The sequence below is a fragment of the Gopherus evgoodei genome, unplaced genomic scaffold, assembly GCF_007399415.2.
Source record: "Gopherus evgoodei ecotype Sinaloan lineage unplaced genomic scaffold, rGopEvg1_v1.p scaffold_71_arrow_ctg1, whole genome shotgun sequence".
NCBI classification, from domain to species: domain Eukaryota; kingdom Metazoa; phylum Chordata; order Testudines; family Testudinidae; genus Gopherus; species Gopherus evgoodei.
Window position 1 is genome coordinate 443,674 of NW_022060092.1, and position 20,771 is coordinate 464,444.

General features: G+C 51.3%; 1 protein-coding gene across 6 annotated transcripts; it reads right to left on the minus strand.

Annotated features, from left to right (window-relative positions):
- Positions 1–1,601: 1,601 nt before the first annotated feature.
- On the minus strand, positions 1,602–15,964 carry LOC115643805 (tripartite motif-containing protein 72-like). Of its 6 annotated transcripts, XM_030547819.1 has the most exons (5): positions 15,776–15,964; positions 10,019–11,304; positions 5,665–5,775; positions 4,610–4,673; positions 1,602–2,416 (listed from the first exon to the last, which is right to left on the minus strand). In XM_030547819.1, exons 3-5 carry the CDS (start codon positions 5,674–5,676, stop codon positions 1,827–1,829), a joined length of 666 nt encoding a protein of 221 aa, XP_030403679.1. In that variant the 5' UTR covers positions 5,677–5,775; positions 10,019–11,304; positions 15,776–15,964; the 3' UTR covers positions 1,602–1,826. The 6 variants fall into 6 exon arrangements, with proteins under 6 accessions (XP_030403679.1, XP_030403675.1, XP_030403677.1 ...); XM_030547815.1 differs by lacking the exon at positions 10,019–11,304; XM_030547817.1 differs by lacking the exon at positions 15,776–15,964 and having other exon boundaries at positions 11,132–11,640.
- Positions 15,965–20,771: the final 4,807 nt, after the last annotated feature.

A 20,771-nucleotide genomic window follows, 5' to 3' on the forward strand; every position in this document is an offset into this window, starting at 1 on the left:
TGTACTAAGGTTTAAGGTTTATACAGTGCACTTACCTTTTATTTTCTCTGGTAACTATCGCTGACCTTCTGTGCCTACTGCTTATAAATCCTGTCTTTCTGGCGTTCATTAATCTGTTATATTTTACCTAAACCAGTGTGTTTTGCTGGAGGTGCTTGGGAAGTCTCAGCTCAGGTTACAATGGCTAGTTCGTGTCCTCTCCACATTGAGGGAGGGGTGGACTGGGTTAAAAACTTACACTGGTCGGGCTTCTGACCAGGGCGAGACAGTACAGTTCTGGGGTGCAAGGCTGGAAACTGGGGGAATTGGCTGGTGCCTTTCTCCGTGTGATTTGTGAGTGGCCCAGGGACCATTCATGCAATCCAGCTGGGTGTGGGGCTCCACATGCTGACGGCTGCGAGATGACAGTGCCCAGAGGGATTTGCTCCTTGTCACTAGCAAAGCTTTGTGAGAGACAGCCCAGGCTGGAGAGTGAAGAGGGCAAAGTGGTACCCCAGTTCCAGGGGGACCCCGTCACAGTATACATGTCTGCAGCAGTGCAAGGGTTAATCTGAGGAAAGGTCTCAGCAGGCTGCAGATTCCCAGGGATCTGGATGGAGAAACTGAGTTACGACTCAGGATTCTGGGGAATTATGGCAAATATTTTTCTTTATTGAGCAAAGTAAAATAAAATGATCAGAGAAGCACAAGCCCTGGGCTGGAGCTCAGTAGCCAACAGCAGTTTGCAGACAGTGGTATAAAGGGATACAGGAGCGAGCGCATTCTGGATCAGTGTAAACCAAATCCAGTGTCAACTCTGAATCTCCCTGTCCTCGCTCTGACACTGGTTTTGCCTGCAGTGACTCCAGCAGTCACTCCTCATTTGCACTGGGGAGAACGTGGGGAATCAGCCCCGAGGCCCCTGACGGGTAACTCCTGATGTGCATCGGTGCGTGTGAGAGCAGAATTCAGCCCTCCCCACGAGCTTGTCCCTTCATTCGTGCTCTGGGTGGGAGTGTTATGGGAACTTTGCACAGGTGAGAATGACGACACCAGGTGCAATCTGGATTCCACTCTTGGGTTCTCTCCCCAGTGTGGGAGCGGAGTGGGGTCTAGTGGTTGAGGGGGGCAGGCTGGGAGCCAAGGCTCCTGGGGTCCTTCCCTGGCTCTGGAAGTGGTAACCTAGATACTGTGATAATAAGAAACATTTTTTATCCTACTCAAGACAAATGCATTGGAGGAAGGACCTTGGCCAGGGGGTGGGAGAGGTGTTGCTGAAGGGAAAACTCCTCCAATAGCTCTGGGTAGGGGGGTGAATATACTGTACTGAGCGAGTATCACATGGTCTCAGCTCGCTGCTTTTTCACTGCCCCTTCCTAACCCCCCAGCCTGTCTGGGGTACGTCCAGACTACCCGCCCGATCGGCAGGTAGCGATCAATCTGTTGGGGATCGATATGTCACATCTCATCTAGATGTGATATATCGATCCCCGAACGTGCTCCCCTTGACTCCAGATCTCCACCAGGGAGAGCGGCAGAAGTGGAGTCGATGGGGGAGCTGCAGCCGTCAATCTCGCACCGTGAGGACAGGAGGGAAGTCGAAATAAGATACGTCGACTTCAGCTACACTATTCCTGTAGCTGAAGTTGCGTATTTTACATCGACACCCACCCCCCCACCCCCGTGTAGACCAGGCCTGAGCTAAACGTGCCGGCTTTCCCTGGTCGCTGGGTGAGGTTCGTGCGGCTCTCAGAGCAGTGCTATGAAGCTGGCTAGCCAGAGGTATAAGCTGGTAGCCCCAAGGCTGGGACTGCTTTGGTCCCCACCCCCACTAGCGAATCAGCCACTCACAGGATTTTAAGGGGCTGGGTGTTGCTCCCATTGTTGTGCCAGCAGGGGTCGAAGACGGGGTAGACACGGGTGTCATTGAAAGCAGCATGATAGAAGGAGTACAGGGGGATCAAATTACTGGGGTCATCGGCGTTGTAGAAGGTCACTTCCCTGTCTGTGTAATCAAGATAGACCCCGATGGTCTCAGGGTGGAGGCTGCAGTCAAAGGCCATCGGATTGGTGTCAAACGCCCAGTACGGCTTCCCGGCCTTCCGTTGGTCATAGCCGATGAGCCAGTAGCCCTCAGTGCAGACCTCACCAGACCCCGGCCATAAGGATTTCATCTGGATCAATCTGCCCCGTCTCTCCGCTCGCTCCGAGATGACACCCAGGTTCCAGCGCGGCTTCCGGCCCACGAACACCTCCCAGTAGTGCTGCCCCGCGCTGAAGCCCTGATGGGTCACTACACAGTTGGCTGTGTCAAATCGCCTTGGGTCGGAGATGGCGGTCTTCTTAAAACTCCCACATCTCACCTCCTTCCCGTCCGCTAGGATCTCCAGCAGAGGATGGGCCGTGTCTGGGTCCAGGGTTAGAGCCTCCGTCTTCACTGAGAAAGGCAGAGGGGGTTGGGGGAAGGGTTTTATTCTGCACGTTTATGGCTGTTTCCATCACAGCCATCCCCTGATATTGATTTTTGGGATGGCCACAGACGTCTGACCCCTGCTGTGAGCCCAGCCTGTCTCACACTCAGCAGGACTGGGCCGGTCGCGGTCTGGAGGGGAGATCTCCCTGCAAAGCACTGTGAGTGACTCTGCCATTGGCGTCAGCCTGGTGGTGGTAGGGGACGTGTTGCTGCAGGGAGCCCGGCGGGGGGCTCAGTAAGGGGTGCTCTCCCCTGTCAGTCAGTGCTGGCCCCAACACCCCAGTCATGCGGCACTAGAGGGCGCTGAGCTGCTGGCAGTGGGGTGTATATACAGCTGCCCCGGCCCAGAGGTGGCCGCATCTCACTGCCAGCTGACGGATCCCTGTTATAGAATCACAGAATCCTAGAAATGTGCGGCGGGAGGGGACCTCAAGAGGTCACCTAAACCAGCCCTCTGCATGGGGACAGGGACAGGTAACCCTAGACCAGCCCTGATGGGGTTGTCGAGCCTGTTCCTAAAAACGTCCAGTGATGGGCAATGTTCCCTCTCATTTTCTACGTCCATGGGTGGAATTCTATGTGCATCAATATGGAAGTGATGCATGGTGGGGGTGGGGCCAAGGGATTCGGAGTGTGGGAGAGGGCTCAGGGCTGGGGCAGAGGGTTGGAGTGTGGGGACTGAGGGCTCTGGCTGGGGGTGTGGGCTCTGGAGTGGAGCAGGAGATGAGGGGTTTAGGGTGCAGGAGGGGGATCAGGGCTGGGGCAGAGGGTTGGGTGCGGGGGGTGTGGGCTCTGGAGTGGGGCTGGGGATGAGGGGTTCAGGGTGCAGGAGGGGACTCAGGGCTGGAGCAGAGGGTTGGGGTGTGAGGGTGTGTGGGCTCTGGAGTGGGGCTGGGGATGAGGGGTTTAGGAGGGGACTCAGGGCTGGAGCAGAGGGTTGGGGTGCGGGGGGGTGAGAGCTCTGGGGTGGGGCTAGGGATGAGGGGTTTGGAGTGCGAGAGGGGACTCAGGGCTGGGGTGGGGGGCGGGCTCAGGGGGGCAGGGATGAAGGATTCAGGATGCGGGAGGGGGCTCAGGACTGGGGCAGAGGGTTGCAGTGCTGGAGGGGCTGGGGGGGGATGTAGGGTTTGGGGTGCAGGCTGCCCAGGGCTGCCCTGGGGAGAGAGGACTCCCCCCAGCCCTCTCTCGCTGCAGCAGCCTGGGGTGGGGGAGAGGTGCCTTTCCCTGCCTGTGTGGCCCGTGATAACTGGCTGCGCGAACTTAGTTGATGGGGCTCCCACGACCTCCTTTGGTAGCCAGTTCCAGAGCTTAACCCCTCTTAGAGTGAGAAAGTTTCCCCTAATTTCTAACCTAAATTGCCCTCAGTGCCGATTAAGCCCATTACATCTTGTCCCGACTTCTGTGGCCATGGAGAAGAATTGATCCTCGTCCTCTGGAGAACGGCCCGTAACATATCTGAAGACTGTTATCCGGTCCCCGCTCTGTGTTCTCTCCAGACTAAACAGGCCCAGTTATTCTAACCTTGCCTCACAGGTCAGGGGGTTTCTAAACCTCTCATCAGTTTTGCTGCTCCCCTCTGGACTCTCTCCACTTTGCCCACATCTCTCCTACAGCGCGGTGCCCAGGACTGGACACAGCTCTCCAGCCGGGGAGTCCCCAGTGCAGAGTAGAGTGGGACAGTTACCTCCTGTGTCTAACTCGCGCCCCTCCTGTTAACACACAGTTATTCCCAGTCTGGGACATGTTTTGGGGACCCATGGGACGAGAGATCCTAAGGATCATTCTACCCAGTGCGCCGGCCTTTTCAGCAGCCCCCTCTCCCCCTGCCCAGTGACAGCCAGGACAGCACTGAAGGGCTGCAGGGGGGAAACCGAGCCCCTGCCCTCTGTGTCCCATGCTCACCCTGCTTAGCCTGGGAGCACCCACTAGCCCACAGGAGACCCCTGATGATCCTATAGCTGTGACCTCCTGTTGCGGGGGCTGAGGTCTGGCTTCGGTCCCCTTGAGCTCTCCCCTTCTCACGTTCCCCAGCTCCCCCCCTCCTCTCTATCTCCCCCCACTTTCCCCTCCAGCTCCTCCATTCTTGCCCCTGCTCCCCCCTTGGCAGGTTCTGTGCAGGGTCAGACGCCTGGTCTCTGGCTAGTTGTCCTCACTCACCTGGTGTCGCTAAGTCCCCGGGGCCAGTCTTGGTTGCTTTGTTCCTTGGCCACATTTCATGGCTCTGGTGGGAGAGCAGAAGGCAGCTGAGAGTCTCTCCAGGCCCCATTGCTTTATACAAAGAACCTGACCAACACTGGGGCCCTCCATGGAGCAGGACACATCACAGACCCCCCCAGAGCAAGATCGGAAACCCTGGCACTGCACAGACCCCCCTTGACTGAGAATGGCCCCATCAGACTGGGTGCTGCATAGACCTCCTGACCGAGACTGCAGCCCGTTGCAGTGGGCGCTATGCAGCCTGGGCCCCCATTGTGCCTGGTGCTGCCCAGGTACTCAGTGAGAGGCAGTCACCATCCCGAATTGCTGACAGGTAGCAGAAGTGGCAGAGAAAGAGCAGGAGGGGAAACAAAGGATCAGGGAGGGGAACTGACTGGCCAAGGTGACACAAATAGTCAGTAGCAGAGTTCGGAACAGACCCCATGTGTCCTGAGCCCTGGTCTGTTACTTTATACACCAGGCAATGCTGCCTTTGAATGCTTGAAGCCATCTCTGGCTCTGGGAGGGGAGTGGGGTCTAGTGGTTTGAGCGGGGGGGAGGCTGGGAGTCAGGACTACTGGGTTCTATTCTAGTCCAAAAAGTACTGTGTCATGCAATAGTTTTAAGGTGTTTCAGGTACAACCACCACCAACCCAAAAATGACAAAATTAAGGGCAGAGTGGGGAATGGGGTCATGGTTTGGGCTCCGGTGGCTCCCCACTTCTAAGGAGCTTCTGGTGTTCCCGATACAATAGATATGGTCCAGCACGTGGATGCAATGACAAAGTGGTGGGAACCTTCGGACATGCCTTTCTGTTCTCCAGCCTGAGGGACAGGTCACCTCAGACTTTGCATTTCTCTTTAACTGCTAATTCAGTTTATTCTTGCTTATTCTCTTGAGTTAGTATCACCCTTCGTGCTGACCATTGATCAAATTACGACTTTAAAAAACGTGAGTGCGTTGGACGGAATGCTTGTGCCGTGATCCTTTGAGCAAAAAGGAAAAATCTACCTACCGGGACGGCCATGGTTGATTTCAAGTTCCAAGGCTCGTCTCAAGTTGATCCAGCCGATCTGACTGACAAGAACTAAGCTGATCTGGGGATGCTGTTGCCTCTGCTTTATACCTAGCAAACACACCTCCACGTTAGTCACTGATAGATTTAATCATGACAATGTTTATTACAATTACCGTTCGGACATGGGCAGTTAACAAGGTCATACCCTGCCTGGAAGTGAAAAGCCTTCAACCTTGGAGTTATTTAGCCAACGGGTGTTACCAAGTAAGCAACAAGCTCACTCCAGTAATTGTCCAAAATGTTGGCAGCGGGTGGCTTTCCGAGCCTACGCAGAATATCTTTAGGCCAGAATCACTGCCTCAAGGACATAAAGAAATGACGTAAAGGGAACATGGCAGAGTGGCCCATCTCAGCGCTGGCCGCTCCCATACTCCAGGCAAGGAAGATGCTCTCCTGATGGGCAGTGACCTCAGTGAAATGGTGGATCACAATCCCTCAGAGGAGACCCACCATCAGCTATAGGTACTAGGGGCTGATCATTCCTCCTGCACTGAGGAAGCTATTCCACACAGACAGAGCGGACTTCAGGATCTCTGTATGGAGCTGAGATAAGGTTGCAAAGAAAAGACATCTGTTGCCAACTCTGTTTTTTCTTAAAGCCCCAGCGCTTGGAGTCATGTGATCATGGGAGAATCTCACTTTCCTCCCACTGCCTAACTAAAAGCTACATTTCTAGCTGTCTGAGATGTGGAAAAAAATTGAAAAAGTGACACCCCCCCCAAGGCTCAAAATCCAGAAGGCAAATAAAAAGAACCCCAAATTAATTAATTTTACACCACTGCCTGCTGTTATGCCGATCTCATGACATTTTCGCTAGGTACAAGCTGAGTTCACAGCGGGAAATTGTGTTAACTCAACGAGGTGCCACGCCAAGGAGTGAAATAAACACATCCACAATAGCGGCTCTGAGCACGGGGCTTTCAAAGTGCAGGGACTGGCACTAGTGTAAGTTCCGTTTCATAGATTCCAAGTCCCCCTTCCCCCCAGCCCCATGATCATCTAGTCCGAGCTCCTGGATCACACAGGCCAGAGAATAGCTCTCCATTCGTTCCTGGTTGAACTGGAGCAGAGCTTTCAGAAAAACATCCCGTCTTGACTGAAAAACTGCCAGCAAAGGAGACTCCACCCCAGCCCTTGGCAAGTTGTTCCAATGGTTAGTTCCCCTCACTGCTATAACTTGGTGCCTTATTCCCAGTCTGAATTTGTCTAGTTCCAATTTCCACCATTGGAGCTCGTCAGACCTTTCTCTGCCAGACTGAAGAGCCCCGTTATCAAATTCCTGTTCTTCATGCCAGCAATTATAGATGGGGATCAAATCACCCCTTAACCTTAAACTAAATAGATCCAGCTCCTGCAGTCTCTCTCTCTAAGGCAGGTTTCTAACCCTTCAATCCTTCTCGGGGCTCTTCTCTGACCCTGCTCCAGTTTATCACCAGCCCCCTTGAATGGTGGGCACCAGACCTGGACACAGGATTCCAGCAGCCGTCACACCAGGGCCAAATCCATAGGGTGAATCACCTCTCTGCTCCTGCTCGAGACTCCCCTGGTTAGTGGTTAAACCCCACGTGCAGACCCCTGGCACAGAACCATCCTCTCTCTTCCCTTCTCTCTACCCTCGTCTTTCCCCCTCCCTGCCCCCACTCCCTGCAGTGCCTTCGCTTTCACTTTCTCCTTACGGGAAGTCCTGGCATGAGGTGAATCATTAACTCTGGGAGTTCATTTCCCCCTCAGGTCTGATTGTGACACCCTATTGCCGGCATTGGGGTCATTTTCCAGCTCACGGCAAAGGAGATTTGGGCCCAGTGACTTCAGCTGGGTCCCTCCTGATTCACCGTGGTCTGAGACAGGCAGTCATTGCTGAGCTGCAATTCTACGCACCCCACGGGCTCCTCCCTTCTCTTCACTGCCAGTCTTGTGTGGGGTGGACCCCTCGTCCTATCTTCCCTTGCCTCCTTTTGGTCCCTTTCCCCTGCCCCCTATCTAGACCCTGCTCTGTGGTGTGATGCCCCATCCTTCCCTTCCTGGATTCTGCTATCCACACCTCCAGGAACCCCCTCAGTCCTTCAGGGACTCCCCTTGGGACCCTCAATAGCCCCTCAGAGATAAAAATATCTCCCCCATATACTCCCTCAGAGACTCCCAACGCCCCCAGTATCCCCCAACATCCTCCCTCAGAGAAACCCAATATCCTCACCTCAGAGACCCCAAATATCTCTTTCAGAGACCCCCAATAACTGCCTAATATCCCCCCTCAGAGACCCCCAACATCCCCCCACAGAGACCATCAACACCCCCCAAAGTCCCCCAATATCCTCAACATCCTCCCTCACAGAAACCCAATATCCCACTTAGAAACACCAATTTTCTCCTCAGAGACCCCCTGGCATCCCCCCTCAGACACCCCCAACCTCCCCCTTTAGAGACTCCTCGACACCCTCCGAGACCCTCAATATCCCCCAACATCCCCCCTCAAAGACTCCCTGACATCCTCCCAGAGACCTCCAATATCCCCCAACATCCCTCTCAGTGACCTCCAATATCTCCCCAGCATCCCCCCTCAGAGACCCCCCTGTATCCCCCATCAGAGATGCCCCCCGACATACCCCCTCAGAGACCCCCCCCAACATCTCCACTCAGACCCCAAGTATGCCCCACAGAAATCCCCAATATCAACCCAGCATCACCCCCAGAGACCCCCCCCCCAGCCCAGGGCCTGTGGGAGCCGTTACTGCACCTGCCCCCTGCCTTGAGCTTGTTCCCCAATCCCGCCTTTTGCAGCACCAGCACCACGGGGCGGGGACGTTGGGGAGATATTGGGGTCTCTAAGGGGGGATGTCAGAGGGTCTCTGAGGGGTTTTCAGGGATACCTTTGCCCGAGGGAGGGGAGGGACAGGGCATCACAACATAGCTGGGGTGTAGATGGAGGAGGGGAAGAGACCCAAGGGGGGAGGGGCTGTGTCTGCGATTTGGAAGAAAGGGGGGAGTTTGTCCCCACACACTCCCCCCATCTCCCTCCTCTGTCACCCACCGGAGCTGCGTTAATTAATGCTGACTGACACTGGCATTATTTACGAGTCGTTATTAATTAGATTTGTTAGTATTACAATAGCAACTACTGGCCCCAACCTTAGCTGGGTCCCCTTGTGCCAGGTGCTGAACAGACCCCCCTGACTGAGATTGGGGCCCCCCCTTGTGCTGGGCGCTGCACAGACCCTGGCCAAAATGGGGGCCCTTGTTCTCCTCTCACGGTAGCAGCTGGGTCTGAACGACTTTCTCCTTCCTCTGTAGCCAACTCTGAGAGTCCAGCTCCTTGGATGGTTCTGGGCCATCCCAACTTGGCCCGTGGTCTGTGAAGAAGAGAAATCTTGGCCTCCAAACGCTGGATCCGGTCGCAGGAGAACAAGGCTGGAGTTGCACAAGGCTGGAGTTGCAGAGTCCCAAACTGAGGTAGGACCAGGTGGATACGTGGCTAGACTGACTAAGTGGCTGGACCCTCAATTGCACACACAAGCAGTGTCGTTACCTGTGCCCATGGCAGTGTTTTCACTTAGGGTAACCGAACACTTTCCTTAGCTACAGGTGGAAATTGACTGGCCCAGCTCTGGGGCTCTAATTCCACTGCTGGAGCAACACGGGTGTAACTCCCTGTGGGGACACTCCTACCCCAGAACGAGAGCCTTTCCCCAGCTGCGCATACCCGCTTTCAGAGCGACAGAAGCTAAACCCAAAAAAAGCGCTGTTAGAATATCTACATGAGGCCTTTTACTGGTCTAATTAAATCTCTTTAAATTCAAACCTTGGCTTAGACTGAAAAAGGCCTTAACGATCTTAGAACAACCATTTACAAACATGGTAGCTACCTGGAGTAAATAGGCAATAGCAGGGCTGGCTCCAGGCCCCAGCGCACCAGGCATGCCTGCGGAGGGTCCGCCGGACTCACGGGACCGGCGAGCGGCAGAGCGCCCCCTGGCGGCATGTCGCCGTGCTTGGGGCGGTGAAATGGCTAGAGCCGGCCCTGGGCAATAGAGGTACAAATTTCTGGTGTAGACTTGCTGAGTGTATAGCAATTGCTACTTTCATTCACAATAAAATAGTCTTAATTTGATAATCAGCATTCTAACTAGCAGTGATCAGCTGATGCCCAGATTCTATATCCCACCTAATGTTTTTTTTCCCCGTAGCATTCTGGTTAGCCCTAGAAATATCCCATCCTGCTTTGAATCTGGCCTCAGTGCCGTGCAGTGGCAGGGAGTTCTACAGGCCAAGTACATGCTGCACAGGAAAAGCTTACAGGAAGAACAGCAGTCCCTCCTCCCGATCTGTCTTTTCTAGTCCATCCATTTGCGGAGAATGGTGGTGGAGGAAATAGAGTTTCAGGAACACTAGGGGTGACTCAGTTTCCCCACCCATGTGTACAGCTACCCACTAGGGTAAGGTCCTCTCTGGGGCAAGGGCTAGGTGTTGGATGCCTGGACGCAGGTGTAGGTTGGTATGAATGACTGATCAGAGCTCTCTAACATGTGAGTGAAGATTATGGGAGACTCAAGGCCACAGACATGAGAAAAACCTCGGCCATTGGGGCAGCTGCTTCTGCCTCTATAGCCTGTCCTGGGTGTTCCCGCGTCACAGTCCTGCGGAGCAGGAGACAACTAATAAAAGCCCCATGGTGGATTTTCCAACACCCAAATGATTTCCCACAGACCAGCAGCAATCCGACCGTGTGAGTTTCCACAGTGCGATCGCCATTTGTGTCTCCACTGTCAGGGCAGCTCCCGCTCCGGGGTCCCTGTGCAGGAGGGCTGGGGCGAGAGCTCTGCCCAGTCCAGGAACATAACTGGGCAGATCCGAAAGCTCTGCGGCCGCTGCTCATTGGCCCAAGCCTGCATACTGATGTGATGGTGCCAGTCAGGGCTTCTTTCTCAGGCTCAGGGGTGGGGCATCACCGTCTGCAGCTGCTCCGGGGATGCCAACAGCACCCTTGAATTTTTTTCATTGTGTCCCTCAACAAACTGCCCTTGAAGGAATCATCATGTCCCCCTTTGTCAGAGCTCAGCTGAGACATATAGGTCCACAAGCACTCCTGTGCCTCCCACTGTCTCTGTTGGGTCCTGAGTACCTGCAGCAGCAGGAGCCGAAGCTGCCCTTGCTGCTCATCAGCCCCCTTTTTGCACGGGTCCCGACTTTGGAGTCCAGTCCAGGAGGGTATATAAACCCTCAGCAAAACATATTTCTGCATATTGCGGCTCCATTGTCTCTACACGCTTACTGTCTCTCAAACAGTCTTTCAAATTCCCCTTGTATCAGGGTAGCCTCAGACGGTCTCTGAGTCTCCCACTCAGTCCCCTTCCCTCAGGGGTGACTGAATGCCCGTATTCTTCACCATCTGTGATCGGGTTCGACTCACCACTGTGGCGCCTCTTGCTGGCTGTCCAGGGGATTCGCTCTGTTTGCCAGTGTGCCTTCTTCTGGTGATGTCTTGCCACCGGCACTTCTGCTCCTGGACCCATGTCGCTCCAAGGACCAGTGTGTCCTCTCCATGACCCAGCCCTCCAGCTGTGTCACACTCTGTGCTTCCCCCTTCCAGGAGACAGTATCGCAGTCCCTCAGTCCAGTCACTTCCTCAAGGGTGAGTGGGGTCAGGGGGGACCCGGGCCCACCCACTACTGCGGGTCCCGGCCCAGGGACCCTGTAGATGGCTGGCATTTGCTGCATCCATTCCGACTCCTCTGTAGATCTCCCTGGGCCACTTCCCTGCAGCCCCAGCTCCCTCTTTGCCCTTGTCTCAGGGCCTCAGCGTGCAGATCCCTGCAGCCCGCCAGGAGCTGCCTTTAGCTCCCTGGGTCTCTGCCTGCAGCGCTGCTCTGTCCAGAGTGCTTGTTGCCTTCAGCCTGCAAGACGGCCTGTCCTCCCTCCTCAAACTCCAGGGAGTGACTGCAGCTGCCCTGTACTGCAGTTCTTCTTATAAGGGCCTGCCTGGCCCTGATTGGCTGCTCCTCACACCCCCTCTCTGATTGGCTGCCTCCTGTGCAGCCTCCCTAGGGCTCTATTAACCCCTTATGGGCCAGTGTGGGGCAGACACCCCATCGCACACCAATATCACTACTGATGCAATATCACTAGTGATATTTTAAGTGACACTTTAGCAACGTAAACAACAACAGACAAACGCTGCTGCCTATGCCTGCAGTGAGACTGATTTCACATTTCTGTTGAAAAGTTGATGCTAGGTTGCAACGGGGTGATACAAACAACAAACAAAGGAAACTTAAAATAAAGAGCAAACCCATTTTGCAGAACAACCAACATTTTTAATGGAAAATTTCTGTCTAATTTTTTTTAAAGGAAATTTTTGAAAAAATGTAAATATTTTCACCAAAAATTCTGTTTTTCAAAAAAGCCTAAATTTCTGATATTTTAAAAGCTTGTTTAACTGAAATGCTTCCAGTTCCACGCGCACGGCCAGTTAGACAGGCAGAACTGCAGGGTTTCAATGCATATATGAGACAATGGTGTAGGGAGGAGGGGCTTAGATTTATTAGGAACTGGGGAAGCTTTTGGGAGAGGGGGAGCCTATACAGGAAGCATGGGCTCTACCAAAACCAAAACAGAACCAGATTGATGGAGCTTAACATTAAAAAGGTAGAATAGTTTTTAAACTAAGGACTTGGGGAAAGCCGACAGGTGCAGAGGAGCACGTGGTTCGGACAGCCCTTAGGGGAGGATCTATAAATGGAGATTCCTTATGTCCTAATAAGGAGGAGAGGATGGAAAATGATAAAATACAGGGAGGATCTGATGAGAAACAGTCAAATGAAAAAAAGTTCCATTCAATTGCGTCTTGCAATAGGGGACAGCCAAAAAATGACAAGTTTTTAAAATGCTTCTATACCAATGCTAGAAGTCTAACTGATAAGATGGGTGAACTAGAGTGCCTAGTACTAAATGAGGATATTGATATAATGGGCATCACTGAAAACTGGTGGAATGAGGATAATCAATGGGACACAATATCAGGGTACAAAATATATTGGAAGGACAGAACAGGTCATGCTGGTGGGGGAGTGGCACTATATGTGAAAGAAGGTGTAGAATCAAATGAAGCAAAAATTTTAAATGAACTAAACTGTACCATAGAATCTCTATGGATAGTAGTTCCATGCTTGAAAAATCAGAATATAGCAGTAGGGCTGTATTACAGACCACCTGACCAGGATGGTGTTAGTGACTCTGAAATGCTCAGGGAGATTAGAGAAGCTATTAAAATAAAAAACTCAATTATAATAATAAAGGGAGATTTCAGCTATCCCCATAGTGACTGGGTCCATGTCACCTCAGGACGGGGTGCTGAGATAAAGTTTTTTGACACATTAAATGACTGCTTCTTGGAGTAGCTACTCCTGGAACCCACAAGAGGAGAGGCCATTCTTGATTTAGTCCTAAGTGGAGCACAGGATGAGGTCCAAGAGCTGAATATAGCTGGCAGGGAAAACACCACAGCAGCCCAACACTGTAGCATTTAATTTCAGAAAAGGGAACTACACAAAAATGAGGAGGTTAGTGAAACAGAAATTAAAAGATGCGGCACCGAAAGTAAAATCCCTGCAAGCTGCGTGGAAACTTTTTAAAGACACCATAATAAAGGCTCAACTTAAATGTATACCCCTAATTAAAAAACATAGTAAGAGAACCAAAAAAGTGCCACCGTCACTAAACGACAAAGTAAAAGAATCAGTGAGAGGCAAAAAAGGCATTCTTTAAAAGTGGAAGATAAATCCTAATGAGGAAAATAGAAAGAAGCATAAACTCTGGCAAAAGAAGTGGAAAAATATAATTAGAAAGACCAAAAAAGAATTTGAAGAACAGCTAGCCAAAGACTCCAGAAGTCATGGCAATTTTTAAAAAAATACATCAGAAGCAGAAAGGTGCTAAACAACCAGTGGGGCCCCTGGACAATCAAGGTGCTAAAGGAGCACTCAAAGACGATAAAGCCATTGCGGAGAAACTAAATGAATTCTTTGCACCGGTCTTCACAGTTGAGGATGTGAGGGAGATTCCCAAACCTGAGCCATTCATTTTGAGTGACAGATCTGAGGAACTGCCCCAGATCGAGGTGTCATTAGAGGAGGTTTTGGAACAAATTGATAAACTAAACAGCAATAAGCCTCCAGGACCAGATGGTATCAACCAAGTGTTCTGAAGGAACTCAAATGTGAAATTGCAGGACTACTAACTGTCGTCTGTAACCTAGCATTTAAATCAGTTTCTGTACCAAATGACTGGAGGAAGCTAATGTGATGCCGATTTTTAAACAGGGCTGTAGAGATGATCCCGGCAATTACAGGCCAGTAAGCCTGACTTCAGTAATGGGAAAATTGGTTGAAATCATAGTAAAGAACAAAATTATCAGACACATAGATGAACATAATTGTTGGGAAATAGTCAACATGGTTTTTGTAAAGGGAAACCATGCCTCAGCAATCTATTAGAATTCTCTGAGGGGGTCAACAAGCATGCGGACAAAGGAGATCCAGTGGATATAGAGGATTTAGATTTTCAGAAATCCTTTGACAAGGTCCCTCAAAAAAAGGCTCTTATGCAAAGTAAGCTGTCATGGGATAAGAGGGCAGGTTCTCTCATGGATTGGTAACTAGTTAAAAGACAGGAAACAAAGGGCAGGAATAAATGGTCAGTTCAGAATGAGGAGAGGTAAATAGTGGTGTCCCCCCGGGGTCTCTATAGGGCCCAGTCCTATTTAACATATTCATAAACGATCTGGAAAAAGGGGTCAACAGTGAGGTGACAAAATTTGCAGATGGTGCAAAACTACTCAAGATAGTAAAGTCCCAGGCAGACTATGAAGAGCTACAAAAGGATCTCAGAAAACTGTGTGACTAAGCAACAAAATGGCAGATGAAATTTAATGTTGATAAATACAAAGTGATGCACATTGGAAAACATAATCCTAACTATATATATACAATGATGGGGTCTAAATGAGCTGGTACCACTCAGGAAAGATCTTGGAGTCACTATGGATAGTTCTCTGACAACATCCACTCAACGTGCAGTGGCTGTCAAAAAAGCCAACAGCATGTTGGGAATCATTCAGAAAGGGATAGAGAATAAGAAAGAAAATGTCATATTACCTCTATATAAATCCACGGTACACCCACATCTTGAGTACTGTGTGCAGATGTGGCCGCCCCATCTCAAAAAAGATACATTGGACTTGGAAAACATTCAGGAAAGGGCAACAAAAATGATTGGGGTCTGGAACAGCTTCCGTATGAGGGGAAATTAATAAGACTGGGAGTTTTCAGCTTGGAAAAGAGGCGACTAAGGGGGGTTATGATAGACGTCTATAAAATCATGACTGGTGGGAGGAAGTAGATAAGGAAGTGTTATTTACTCCTCATAATACAAGAACTAGGGGCCACCAAATGAAATTAATAGGTAGCAGGTTTAAAACAAACACAGGAAAGTATTTTTACATGCAATGCACAGTCAACCTGTGGAACTCCTTGCCAGGAGGTGTTGTGAAGGCCAAGACTATAACGGCGTTCAAAAGGGAGCCAGATAGATTCATGGAAGATAGGTCCAGGTTGAGCAGGAATGGTGTCCCCAGCCTCTGTTTGCCAGAAGCTGGGAACGGGCGACAAGGGATGGATCACGTGGTGATTCCCTGCTCTGTTCATTCCCTCTGGGGCACCTGGCACTGGTCACTGTTGGCAGACAGGATACTGGGCTTGATGGACCTTTGGGCTGACCCAGTGTGGCCGTTCTTATGTTCTTAAACATTCTAACCAGCTTTAATCTCTCAAATAGGCTTTATAAATGAAGGTCAGTATCATGATCCCTGTTTTATAGAAAGGGAAACTGAGGCACAGAGCGATTCTGTGACTTGCCCAAACTCACCCAGGGAGTTAAAGTCAAAGCCGAGGGAAACCCAAGATCTTTCATTCCTGCACTAGTCACTAGCCAACGCCACTTCCTCACGCCCCGTTATCTCACCTAATGACTATGGTAACACCAATGGAGAAGAACTTACTCGCAGAGAACCAGGAACTTGCAGCTGCAGGTTTGATGGAAGATCTGAAGAGCTGGGGCCCGTATGGATTTCATGTAGATGTTCAGTCTATCTGTGATTATACTGACTGGAACGTCTCAGCCAATAAGAGCGCAGGAATGCTGTACGAAATGCAGATCCCTGCCGTCTCATTGGCTATCACAGAATGAGCCACCCCTCAGTCTCAAGTCACGTAGTCACCAGAAAATATTGAAACCAGCCTGGTGAAGGTTCCATATTTGGTACTTTACAGCCAATACATCTTGACAGCGGTTTTCTTGATGCGTCTTTAGTTCGCTCTGTGGTTATTTAACAAGCAGCTCAGAATGGTTTCCTGGGCCATTTGTTCTGCTTATTCTCATTTACTTTCACTTTCACCTTTACTAATTCTACCCTGACTATAAAATCCTTTTTTAGTTTTTCTCTTTTGATCCAGTCTTTTTCTTTTCTTCTAGAGACTACAGAGGGAAGAACGTAGGGCCAATTTTTTCAAAAGCTTTGGGCAGATGAAGGACCATAGGGCCAGGTTCACACTACAGAGTTAAGTTGACTCAAGCCAGCTTATGTTGACCTAACTATGTCAGTGTCTACACTACAATTTTGCTGCGGCTGATGTAACTCACCCGCTACATTGACTTGATAACTCCACCTCCACGAGTGATGTACAGTTTAGTCGATGTAGCTATGTCAATGCAGTGTCTGTGTAGACACTGTATTACTTACATCGACTTTAGTGGCCTCTGGGAGGTGTCCCACAATGCCCCAGCTTGACCGCTCTGGTCACAGTTTTGATCTCCGCTGCCCAGCAGCCACGTACGCAGGAACGTGCCCCTGCCCTTTAAAGGGCCAAGAAATTTTGAAATTGCATTTCCTGTTCACCTGGCATGGAGAGCTCCACCTAGCCACTCTCGAGCATCCCTAACACTTGCCCAGCTGAGCATGCCGGCTCCACGCGGCAGATGTGCTCCTGGCTGGAGTGCACAGGAGGTGTTGGCGCTCCGGGGCCTGTGAGGAGAAGAGGCTGTGAAGGCACAGCTCCGATCCAGCTGTAGAAACATTGACATCTACAGGCAGAATGCTCGGGACGTGGAGGAGAAGGTACAAGAGGGACCTGCAGCAGTGCTGCATGAAAGCCAAGGAGCTGTGGCAGGTGTACCAGATGGCAGGGGAGGCTAACGATGGCTCTGTGCAGAACGGCAGAGCTGCCACTTTTACAAAGAGACCTCAGCACCACCCTCAAGAGCCCCCTGGATACTTCGGGGGAGCACGAGTCACAGGGCCATGGCGTGAACAGTGAGGAGGAGGTGATGGAAGAAGAGAAGGAGTATGGGAGGCAGGTGCCCGGGGGATCGAGAGGTGCTGTGAGCCAGGACATGTTTTAACTCCTGGGCAGTCCAGCCAGTCCTTATGGTCCAGCACGGGTGAACCTGCTGCAGGGGCAGGAGCCTCTGGTAAATATGCCGCTTGCTTTGAAATCGGCAAGGCTGGAACCCCCCAAGTAGCAGGACACGTCTGTTGATTTACTCTTTGTTACTCATGCTACAAGAGGTAGTGAAACCACCAACAGAGGCAGAGCTGCTCTCTGCTTCTCATTCCCCCTTAGTTAGGCAGCAGGGGCCACGCAGAACCGTTTGTTTGTGCACATGGATGTCCTGTGAATCCTCCTTTGAGATCCTGATGAAACATTCCCAGGGAGGCTGCAATCCTCTGCCAAAGGTTTCTGGGGAGGGGCTGCCTCATTTCTTCGATGACTTCAGCAGGCACCATTTTGCAGCACCCAGGCTAGCAGCCTACAGCCCTAGTGTGCAGCCGGACGCCTACAGGAGCTGCCTCCTTTCAGCCTCAGTTACCCTCAGCTGTGAGAGAGCAGCTAAAATCCCCAGCACCTGTGGGGAATGGTAGCAGGATTTGCTTCCATTGCCCTATCTGTATATACTCACGCCCATGTGCAATCTCCCTCTTGGTTCCCCAACTCTCCTCTTCTCCCATGGGCTGGACTCACCATGGCCAGGCCTTCGGCCATGCTCTACAAATCCCAAGGAGAAGTGAGAATGCAGCGCTTGCAACGGATGTGGATCGAGGGGCGTGAGTTCTGTCTACTGAGTTTCCATTTATCTCATGAATACACTCACAATGGTACCTCTGTGCACTGTGTCTTTGGCAGCTGGAAGTGTGGCCGGGAGGGTCTCTCCATCCACACCAGCTCCTCTGCCAGCTCACCCAGATAAGGAGGAGAAGGAAGAGGATGTGGAACTATACGTTCCAAGGGATCCTGCAAGCCTCTGCTGCTTCAGACACTGAGCACAGTGCTTGGAGGATGACCCTCATGGACAGCCTGGCCAGGGATACAGTGGAGAGGAGAATGGTGCAGGGATGTGCTGCAGGAGATGCCAGCGCTTCTCAGGCAGTGATGAGTCCTGTTCTCGCCTCCCTCTGCAGCCCACAGAGAACTGCATCCCAGGACCTCCCTACACTCACCTCCACCCCACAATCCATGTGGCATCCGGAGCCGCTGCACAACCTCTCCCATTCAGAGTACAGCCACACATACACTGATCTGTGAGAGATATGGGCGGTGTCTGTGTTTGAGGGGGAAAGCACAGTCATTTCCATTTCACAAAGGTTCTTTTCCCCTGTATTTGTAAAGTTTCATTCAGTGATAAATGTGTCTGTTGGCTTTGGTGTAGAAGAGAAGTCAGTTTTTGGAAACTTAATTAATCTGTATTAGTTCACAACGTATGCTGCCTGGGGCTGACACTATTCACAGATAACAGCAACAGGTGAATTTGCAATGTTATATTACGATACGCGGTGCTCGTTACAAGGTTCATACCAGAGTGCAAAAGAGCAGTGCCAGGAAGAGCACGGAACAGCAACACACATTACTGTGGCTCACTCCTCAAATGGTCTTTCAAAGCCCCCCTGAGCCGAACAGCACCATGCTGAGTCTTCTTATTGCCCTGGTATCCGGCTGATCAGAATCAGCATCTTCCACTTCAGCAGAAACTTCGCCCCCTTTGTGTCACAGATATTATGCAGCATGCAGCAGGCAGCTATAACCATTGAGATATATTTTACACTGAGGTCCAATCTCCAGAGATGACAGCGCCAGCGACCTTTTAAATGGCCAGAGGCACATTTAACTGTCATTCTGCAGCTGCTGAGCCTGTAGCTGAAGTGCTCCTTGCTGTGTACGGGGGAGCAAGGGGTAGGCTGGGTCTCCCAGGATCATTATGGGCATTTCAACAACCCTAATGGTAATCCACCACTCTGGAAAGAAAGTCCCTGCTCGCAGCTTTCTGAACAGGCATCATGCACCTTCCCTGACCAGCCCACACTGATGATAGAGCATCCCCAGTTGTCCACCAGTGCTTGCAATGCCATAGAAATGTCACCCTTTCTGTTGATGTTCTCTGGGGCAAGGTGGTCTGGTACTAAAACAGGGCTATGTGTGCCCTCTATCGCCCCGCCACAGTTTGGGAACCCCTTTGCTGCAAAGCCATCCACTATGTCCTGCACATTGCCCAGAGTCACAGTCCGGCACGGCAGGAGGTGTTTAATGGCCCAGTACACTTGCATCACAACAACCGCCATGGTGGATTTCCCAACTCCAAATTGATTCCTAGCTGATCGGTGTCGTCACTTGCTTCTCCACTGTCGGGGCAGCTCTCATATTGGTGTCTCTGTGCCGGAGGGCTGGGGCGAGCTCTGCACACAGATCCAGGAACGTGGCCTTGCGCATCCAAAAGTTCTGCCGCCACTTGTCATCCCAAACGTGCCTTACAATGCGATCTCATCAGCCAGTGCTTCTTTCTCGGGCCCAGAACCGGCACTCTGCTGTCTGCAGCTGCTCTGTGAATGCCACCAACAACTCTGAATTGTTTCTTTCTATGTCCCACAGCAACCTGTCCTCCAAGGAATTGTCACATTCCCCACAGCTCCTCTGGTGGCTCTGCAAATACCACAGGGTCAGGAGCCTCATGCTCACAACTCTAACCCCAATAGTGCAGAGCTGTGCGGGATCCAGGCTTCTCACGCAGATGGAGGACAGCGAGGAGGGACATGCAGCTGTGCAGGGAGTTTTGAAAAGAGGCATGAAACATTATGGGATGCAGATGAAATGATGGGATGGAGAGCACTGCATTATGGAGTGTTAAAATCAGGTTCCTAGTCACCCCATGAAGCATTGTAAAACCTTCTCAAAGCACCTTGTGCTAGATGGTGGCGACTTGCACTGTGGGATAGCTACCCACAGTGCACTGCTCTCTGCACTGATGCAAGCGCTGCTGGTGAGGACGCGCACCGTCGATGCATGGAGCGCACTGTGGACTCACAAAAGCAATTTCGTTACTGTGGCGGGTGTTTGCTGGTGTAACAGGTCAACATAATTTTGTAGTGTAGACATGGCCTAGATCATTCAAATGGGTGCTTGATATAAGAGTAATCAGGTAATTAGTTATTGGTCCAGTTTGTTATGGTTAGCTTCGGCGGTTTAGGCAGATTAAGGGTGTCTGTGTAAGACAGAAGGGGTTGTTTTCTTGCTAGTCAAAACCACAGACCTGGTTTGAGCTAGTGACACTGCTGAGAGGAAATAGGTGAGAGAAGCAGCTAGTCACTGACAAACAAGTGCCCCAAGGCACACAGTGTAAACAGAGTCAGAAGCAGGGAATTTTAGCTTGGAAGGTCTGTTGGTAGCCCAAGATGACAGAACACTGGTTAATATGGTGGGTCCTTGTCATAACATTTTTCCCAGATGTGGACCTTAGCGTCCAAAATATGGGTGTTAGCATGAAAACCTCCAAGCTTAGTTACCAGCTTGGACCTGGTAAAGCTGCCACCACCCAAAAAATTAGAGTGTTTTGGGGCACTCTGGTCCCCCCAGCAACCTTCCCTGGGGACCCCAAGACCCAAATTCCTTGAGTCTTACAACAAGGGGGAATAAACCATTTCTCCCCCCCTTCTCCCTTCCAGGTGTTCC

Bases quoted from the DNA above. Each gene is read 5' to 3' on its own strand.
- LOC115643805 (XM_030547815.1), bottom strand. The intron at 2,417-4,609 runs GTGAGTGAGGAC...TGCCTTTCTCAG, and splicing joins CGGGGACTTAGCGACACCAG to TGAAGACGGAGGCTCTAACC.